This window comes from Monodon monoceros, unplaced genomic scaffold, assembly GCF_005190385.1.
Source record: "Monodon monoceros isolate NGI ecotype Baffin Bay Population unplaced genomic scaffold, NGI_Narwhal_1 Super_Scaffold_12, whole genome shotgun sequence".
NCBI lineage: Eukaryota > Metazoa > Chordata > Mammalia > Artiodactyla > Monodontidae > Monodon > Monodon monoceros.
In genome coordinates this window covers 109677206-109685807 of record NW_021703768.1, presented here as the reverse complement: position 1 = coordinate 109685807, position 8602 = coordinate 109677206, and the positions used below count along the sequence as shown (strand labels likewise).

The following is an 8602-nucleotide window of genomic DNA, read 5'->3' as shown; positions in this document are numbered from 1 at the left end:
CCCCTTTCTTATCCCCTCTGACCTCAATCCTCTGCTAACCAAACAGTAATCAACCAGAATCAGATGACTAAAATTGCTGTTGTTGATAACATTATTAATGTACTAAAAGTTATTAGAGATATCATCATTAATATGCAAACTCAGGTTGTTTCTCCAGGGCAAGATGAGCTAACAGACTGCAAGCCATGGACCACCTGGCCAGAGCATCATAAACCAGGGACATCCCGAGTTTCAAAACTACAATGAAGAAATGTCACAAGACAATTAATTCCAGCCTGTTTGTTCTTTAAAAAATCCTAACTCAAAGACCAAGTTGAAGTGTATCTGAGGTTTATCTTCCACTCCCTTGCTTGGAGCACTGTGATAAACACTGTACTCTCCTTCACCAAAACCTGGTGTCAGTAGATTCGCTTTGCTGTGCCTCAGGCGGGATGAGTTCAGTTTGGTAACACAACCGCTCAGCTAGCAGTGTGGCGATCTGTGACCGTAGGTGCCTATGTGGCCATTCATTTTAGCTACTAGGGGCCTCTTGAGACCTCATGTGCCACATAAGATTGTGTGTGAAGACCAGGATTGCCTGTGTTCTGGTGGAACACCTGTGATTCCATGTGGCTTCCTGTGACTTCATGTGACCCTGTGTGGCAGCCTGTTACCACATGGAGCCTCCTGTGACCTTGGGTGGCCTCAGATCCAATCTTCCCAGAAAGAGAGATCTGAGGTCCCCAGAGAATATGGGCACTATCCGGCGTAGCTGCCCCTTTTCCAGATCCTAAATAGACCCTCACCGCCCTCTCTCCTCTTTGGCTTGCAGACCTGACATCCAGAGGCTCCTGGTGTCTGAAAACTGGGGTCCTAGGGGGCGTTAGCGTCAGCCGCAACCGGCCCACCGGCAAGTGTGCCTCCTAGAACAGGTGACCGCGACCTCTCTGCCACCCGAGCCCGCCCAGCCATAAAAGCCAGCATCGCGCTGGGTAGGGGTAAGGGTCGCGCGTTGGTGGGGTGCGCGCGGCGTCGCGCTCCTACGCTCGTCGCCCGTGCTGCCCTCTCCTGCCGGTTTCCCCAGAACTCCGGGTCGTGACGTTAGGCGGGGCGGAGAGGGCCGGTCGGCTCTGCAGCCTGGCCCCTCCCCCGCCCGGGGCCTCGGCGGTTCCCAGGCGGCTGTGAGCGTGCGGAGCGCCCGGACCTGGACCGCGGCGGGGCTGGAAGGGGGCTGGAAGGGGGCTCCGGTGCAGAGCGGGCCCGTGGCGCCCTCCCCCTCCCGCCAAGACACCGCAGCCGCGCGCGGAGGCGGGGCGCTGCGGAGCCGGGCGGGGGGGGGGGCGGGGGCTAAAAATACCCGGCGGCAGCGGCTGCGCGGCTTCTGCTGGGGCTGCGGGGCTGTGGGCCGGGGAGGCCGTGCCGGGCCCATTTGGGTCCCGCTGAGCGACATGCTGACCTTCTTCCTCGTGTCGGGGGGCTCCCTCTGGCTGTTCTCGGGTAAGTCTTCCCCCTCTCCCCGTCCTCTTCTGTGACCCTCATCCCTGGCACGCTGTGGGGTCTTGGTCCCGGGCTGGGGGTGATCCCCCAGCCCCGGCTGCCGAGCCATCCTTTCAGGACTACCCTGGGCCCCCCAGGTCTATCCCCTTCCAAATTCTGGCGGGCTCCGGGCCGCGTCTGGGAAGTGCCTGTGTCAGTGAAAATGAGGGGCCTTGCTCTCCGAGACCTCACAACAACTTCCCTCCGGTTCTCGACTCCCCCCGCCCCTTATAGTGAGGACCATCCGCCGAGCAGACTAGGCCCTGAGGCCACTCGTCCCCCAAGGCCAAGTCCAGGGACAGACAGTTCATCCTTGTCTATCTCCAGGATGCAGACCCTGAGGATGTTGGACCCTGAGGTCCCACAGCAGGTCAAGGACATGACCGGGACTGACCTGGGGCTTCCTGATCCTGGTGAGAGGGCTTCCTCACAACCCCTCCTGCCCACCCCCACCCTTCAGCCAGAGTACACGATTTCTGTAAACCAGGGTTCACCTGGCTCCTCAGCTATGCCCATGGCTTGTGTCCCCACCCTGCCAGCGCCCACCTCTTCCCCTCACAGGAGTCAGCCTCTCACCCCTGCATCCTCTCAAGAAACCTTGAGAACCCCTTCTGAATCCCTGCCCAATGCTCTTGCCCCCTCCCCACACAGGACCTGGGCTCTCACCCAGGGCGCAGTCATCCACCAGTTTTGCTGCCTACACCAGCCACTCCCCTCTGTGAGTGTTGGGTTCCTCTAGGTTATGATACCACTAAAGGGTCTCCACCCACCCCCACCCATACCCCCATGTGCAAATTCAGTCTCATAATGTATGTGAAGTGCTCGAACCTTAAACTGGCTTTAAGTTGGACCTGACCCAGAGCAAGTGCTTTATGAATGTTAGTTTTATTATTATTTCATGCTCAAACAGCATCATCAGAGGAGGTAGTAAGATTCTTTCTGAGCCGAAGAAGGGAAGGAAGGCGACCCTTTTGAAATCCTTAACTGAAACTTTGCCTGTGTTATTTAATATTCACAGCAAATCCTAGGAGGTTGGTGGTGCTCTTTTTTTACTGAGGTTCAGAGGTTAATTGACTTGCCCAATGTCACACGGATAATATCTGACAGATTAGGATTTGATCTGAGTTTTAATTGATTCATCATTGCTAAGTGCTTCCTGGTATCAGGCTTGAACCTAGAGGGTTGGTAGGCCAGGTAGTGGTGGGCAGCCCCTGCCACCATTGCCCTGAGCCAGGCCACAGGGACACTGCCCCTGAGCTGGGGAGAGTGAGGCCTCCCTAATCCCCTCAGCTCCCTAAGCTCCTTCTGTCTGCCGTGTCTGAGGCCAAGCGGTGCAGGGGCACTCTGGGCCTGATGTGCTCATCCAACAGGCAGGGCTGGAGCTAGAGCTAGGGTTGAGTATAAAGGGCAGGAGTCATCAAAATAGTGGTGATGACGATGATGATAGTAACAGCCACCATTCATTGCTTGGATGATGGTCTCAGAGCCTTTTCCCTGTGCCAGGACCCCTTTGCCCTACCCTTAGGAGGCCCCCACCCAGCCATGGGTCCAAGGGTAGCTCTCTGGAGCCTTGGTCTTCTGCGGCTACAGGGAAGTGCCTGGGGGCTACAGAGCCACATGTGGCAGGAGTCATCAGCCTCTGAGAAAAAAAGTCCTTACAGTGCGGGATGCTTGTCTGAAAGTGGGATTCAGCAGGTGCTAACTCAAACTGGTCTTCTGTCCTACTTCGGCGTGGAGTGTTTCCCAAAGCGGTCAGGCGCCTCCTAGAATGGGGAGACTGTCTCAGTGAAAGACTGTTCAGGGGCCTCAGAATAGTCAAGCAGGGTGACTCTTGGTACAGGTGACATCTTCTTCCCTACAGACCAAGTTTCTCAGTGGGTACAGGAAATTCCTCAAAGATGCCATACTTGGTGTAAGAGTGAGACACTGAGGCTGGTGTGTGGTACCCACTTCAGACACATTGTGGCATTCGCAGATCACGTCCACCTTGCTTGGGACTTTACCTGGACCCCAGCCTTTTTTTGAGGGCAGAGAGGACACCTAGGCTAACACTGAGAACACATTCTGCCTTGTAATCGCCAGGGTCCCATGGCAGCTGCCAGATCTCTCTGGCTCAGTTAGAAATAGGAGAGGCCCCCTGAAGTGATATTACTCTTTGTAGAGTTATGTGCCGTTTGCCACCCAATCCAGCCCTAGGGAGACAAGGGAAGGGTAGAGGGGAGCCACCTGGAGAAGGAACTGATTATATGGGGGAAGCAGCCATGTACTCTGAGCCTTAGGAGAGCTAGGGCTGTATTTGTCCTGTTCCCCGCTGAGGCCAGCCCAGATCCCACCTGTGTATTGAGTAATAAACAAGGAAACAAAATAGATCCAGTGTGGTGAGTCAGATGCTGTGCCTGGCCCAGGAAAACATGGTCTCAGTGCTGTGAGCACTCAGAGGACTATGGGAGCAATGGATTGGCACTTCTGCCTGCCTATATGGCACCCTTGTACAAAGTAGAAAGAGGCTCCCCTCCTGGTGGATGAATTTCTAGGCTGATGCAGCCCTGTGTCCTTCTACAGTGTCCAGTCTGTGCACCATATACCCAACCATCTGTCTGAGTGGGCTTTTGCAGCATATAGGGAGGGGTGTTTTGTCAGAGTCAGGTAGGCCAAACCCCAGGTAGAGAAAATCAGGCCAGCAAAAGTGTGCAGGAAGAACTGTGGTGGAGGTGGGTCTTTAGGGTCTTGTGCCTGAGGAGCCTAGCTTGTAGGAGGGGATGGAGTCGGGATGGAGTCTGGATGGGAGGGGATTTTAGAGAAAAGGGTTTTATTTAGGGGGGCAGAGGAGCCCTCGATTTAGCTGCAGTGGCCAGGCTGAGCCAGAAGGAGGAGGGTGGAGGCTGGGAGAGCAGTGGGAGGCTGTTGTGATGTTATGGATGAGAATAACTGTGGCCAAAGGATGGCCCAGTTGAGGCTGGGTTCCAGGAAGAGGAAGGTAGGAGGCCCTAGCTGTGACCCTTAGGGGAATGGGGGCTGGCCCTGGTGGCAGAGATTGGTGTGGCAGCAACCTGGCTGTAGGTATCCAGGGCAGGTGCAGACTTGCACAGCCTAGCTCAGCCCAGCCCCATCAGATTCTCCCCACACCGCTGCTCCCATTAGGGTGGAGGACTGGTGTGAGGTCTGGGGCCATCCCAGGGGGCCCAAGAAGGCAGCCAGGGCCCTGACAGATGGTGGGGCACCAGGCAGCACATCTGAGGGCATGCCTCACAAGATAAGGCCTGGATTTGCACATGGTGCACCACTGTGTGGGAGAATTCGTACCTCAGTGCCTTCTCTCCCTCGCTGGCCCGTGGTAGGATACAGGGGTGCTCCCAGTGAGAGCACACTGACACCAGGGGGTGGCAGAACCCAGCCATTCTGCTCTCTGGCAGGTTTTCTGTCCCTTGTGATTACAGGGGCTCTTGGGTTGACCTTCAGAAGGCCGAACTTGGCTCAGCTACAGTCCCAGATGGGACCCAGGACTGTCCCCCACACACAGCATGCAGGATAAGTGAGCATGAGGAGTTTGCAAAAAGAGGCCGAAGTTACAGGCATTGGTGTAACAGAAGCAGCAGTGTGTAACTAGCCAGTGCCTGGCATGTAGTAGGCACTCAGATATTCGTTGAATGAAGTACTTTTGGGGGGGAGCAGTGTTTTCATGGGGGAAGTGTTGTTGCAAACATGCTGACTTGACTGCTGTTGCCCTGAGCACCCATCACATGTCCAGCACCATGTTCTACAGTTCCCCAAGCTTTCCTTTAATCTTACCCACAACATTGTGGTGCTGTTATCCCCATTTAATAGACGTGGCACAAAGACACAAGGAGGTTCAGTGGTGAAGCAACTCCTGAGAGCTGTGAGTCAGACCACATGCTCAGACTCCAGGCCAAGAAGGGACCCGGAGGATCAGGCAGGATCAGGCAGGGCCTGAGGCTAAGTCAGTGGGCACAGACAAAGGAGCAGTCCTTGGACGGGGAGGGTTTAAAGAGAAGAAAGGTGTAAAGAGCAAAGAGCAGGGGCTGGCACATAGGAAAGGGCTCACTGAATGTTAGCTAAAGTTATAACACCTTGAGCTAAGCCTTCCTCAAAGGAGGTACAGGATTCTGACGTGCAGAAAGTGGGTAGGGAAAGAAAAGGCGTTCCAGGCAGAGGGATCCGTGTGAGAAAAGATTGGGAAGATGAATCAATGAGAGTTAGGGACAGACTCTGCTCAGCCAGCGGGGTCTCCAGGGCTGGCCTCTGCGGGCACTAGAAGGCCAGGCCAGGCAGCACAGGCTTCATTCTGTGTGGTAGATGCATCAAGGACATATGGCCCAAACTGGGCATGTGGATGGCCAAGGTGACACTGTCCCTACACTACTCAAGCCGCATGCATCTCCTGCTGGCACACGTGCCACTGAACTACAGTCTTTTGCCTCCTCTACTAGCCCTATGATCTCCTTGAGGGCAGAGCCAGGGTGTCTCCTCCCCGCGCCCAAGCCAGGGCCGGTACACAGTGTGCATCAGTGTTGATTGCATAAATGAATGATATGAAGAATTCCCTGAGAACAATTTATCTTAATAATGAGGTGTTTTCTCACTACAAGTCCATTGGCTGACAACAGACCTTGAGTGTTCTCCTACTGGGTGCCAGGCTCTATGCCTAGCTGGGGGATATCACCAATATGGTAGAAGCTGTAGGGGAAAGCAGGTGTGAACTCCTTGCAGGCAGAGCCAGATCAGCCTTCAGTGGAGAACCCGGAACAGAAGCGGGTGCTCCAGAAGTGTTTGTTGAATTAACGAGTGAGTGAATGACCACACTGGCAGCTGTGGTGTGACTGGTTTCACAGAAGATAGTCTTCTCTGAGGATGAGATTCTGTTGTTTCCTTAGAGCTCCAGATTTCCAGTCTCCCAGTAGGCTGGGAACTCCGGCCAAGCAGAGCTGAAAGGAGGCCCTAGTCAAGGTCCTCAGCTCACTGGATGATCTGGTGTGATGGCCCCACTCCTGCGTTGGCCTGGCCAGAGTCCCCACTAACCGCCCATTGGGCCCCAGGAGGGGAGCATTGTTAGTGAGATGCTACTTTGGGTCCTTGGGGTTGGCCTTCAGGTGAGGCCCAGGGGTGGTCCCACATAATTGCTCAGCTGCTCCAGGAGCCCATAGTTGGTGTGGTCATTCTCAGACCCAGTTACTTTGTGTGGCTCCTGATTTGTGTGAGGCTTGGGATCTGTGACAGGCAGAAGTAGGAGGATGGGAAATGGGCTTGGACAGATTCTGAGCCAAGCTGAGCTATCTGTTCAGAAGCCCAATCTGTAATCTCAGAGCCTGAAAGATTTCAAATCCCAAGAAGTCCCATCTGTGCCTGCTTACGAGCTCTTCCTGGAGAACTTTGCTCTCCCGACAGCTACTCCAGGGAGTAGGGGTGCTTGGGGGTGTCCATGGAGAGTTGGGGGTGATGAGCTTCTGATTTGTCATCTGCTCATTCAGGCCTGCATTCTGAGGTAACTGTCTCCTGGAGCTTTAGAATAGGAACCAGGCCTGGATGGTGCCAGTGAGGTAACAGTCAGCATCTGTTCCCAGACCCTGGGGTAAGCAAATCTGGGTTGGCACCTGTTAGGGCCAGGAGCAGACCTAGTGATTGATGGCTATTGGAGGAATGGAGAGAGAGGACAGGCAGGCCCAGGTTGAGTGGGCAGCTCTGAGACAGAGCCCACTAATCAACACCGGCAACACTGCCCTACTCCCAGGGTACCACAGCTTGACCTACCAGCACGGGAGGTAGATAATCAGGGACTGAGCAGGACTTGTCCTGCTGCAGAGCCCTGTTTTTACCACTAGTGTGTTTTCCCTGTTTGTTTGTTTCTCTAGATTGTTCTGGTGGCTGAAGAGTCCCCAGTGGGGTTCCTCCTGACCACTCACCCTTGCCCCAGCCTTGGCTATAAACCATTCTGGGCACTGACTGTAGGTCCTGCCACATAGACAGGAGGGCTACTGGGAGGGACAGTAAGGTCAGCCAGAGAGTAGACAGCAAGGCCAACTGGAGGCCACACAGCAAGGACAGAAACGGGGATGGGAAGGTAGCCAGAGCTGGGACAAAGAGGGCAGCAAGATGGGATGTGGGCCCGCCAGTGAGATGGGACAGGGAGGTTGGCCAGAGGCTGATGGTGAGGCCCTAGAGACCAATAAGAGGAAAGCAGGTATCAGCATGGAGAAGGGGGCCTCAGGGAGGACCCATCTAGGCCTGCAGTGACCCCTTGACTTTGTTTGCTTAATTTATTTAATTTATTTATTTTTGGCTGCGTAGGGTCTTCCTTGCTGCACAGGCTTTCTCTAGTTGTGGAGAGTGGCGGGCTACTCTTCGTTGCAGTGCGCGGGCTTCTCATTGTGGTGGCTTCTCTTGTTGCAGAGCAGGGGCTCTAGGCATGCGGGCTTCAGTAGTTGTGGCTCACGGGCTCTAGAGCGCAGGCTCACTAGCTGTGGCGCATGGGCTTAGTTGTTTCGCGGCATGTGGGATCTTCCCGGACCAGGGATTGAACCCGTGACCCCTGCACTGGCAGATGGATTCTTAACCACTGCGCCACCAGGGAAGTCCCCCTCTTGACTTTGGAAGGAGCAGTGTTTCTGGCCCTTCTTCTGTGTCCCCTAGCTGCATGAAGCCACTTAGACCTCAGGACCCTGCTTAATGGTGGAGAATGTACCTTCGTGCAGATGGATTGGATGTGCTTCTCTGGGGGACACCTTCGACTCACCCATACTCAGCCCCCACCCAGCCTGCAGGCCGCCTCCGCCTCAGCCTGCCTCTGCCTGGGGTGGTGGAGAGAAAGGGAGGGTGGCTTCCCCTGGCCAGTGGGCTGTTGGGAGATTTGGGTACATGTGTCCCTGATCTCCTTGCCACAGGTCAGACAGCAGGGAAAGCTGTGACCTGTGAAGACCCCTTTTCCATCTGGACTGACGTTTCTTTTCTTTCTCCTCTACCTCCTGCTTTTCCTCCCTGGGGCAGCCCCATGAACCCTCCCAGAGACATGCCTGGCCTCTGGGCTTCATGGGCATACTGTGTGGCCCCAGCTGACAGTAGGAGGACCTGAGGA

The 8602-nt window shown here is 55.1% G+C and overlaps 1 protein-coding gene across 7 annotated transcripts in view; it reads left to right on the top strand.

Annotated features, from left to right (window-relative positions):
* Positions 1-1370: 1370 nt before the first annotated feature.
* ACSL6 (acyl-CoA synthetase long chain family member 6) overlaps positions 1371-8602 on the top strand; it is a 62611-nt gene continuing 55379 nt past the window's right edge. For 2 of the 7 annotated variants that reach the window (XM_029216512.1, XM_029216511.1), the window contains exon 1: positions 1856-1928. In XM_029216512.1, coding sequence (XP_029072345.1) covers positions 1859-1928 — 70 coding nt within the window. In that variant the 5' untranslated portion in view covers positions 1856-1858. Of the gene's footprint in view, positions 1477-1847; positions 1929-8602 lie in introns of those variants that run through there. The other 5 variants (XM_029216513.1, XM_029216516.1, XR_003792644.1 and 2 more) reach the window with 5 other exon arrangements.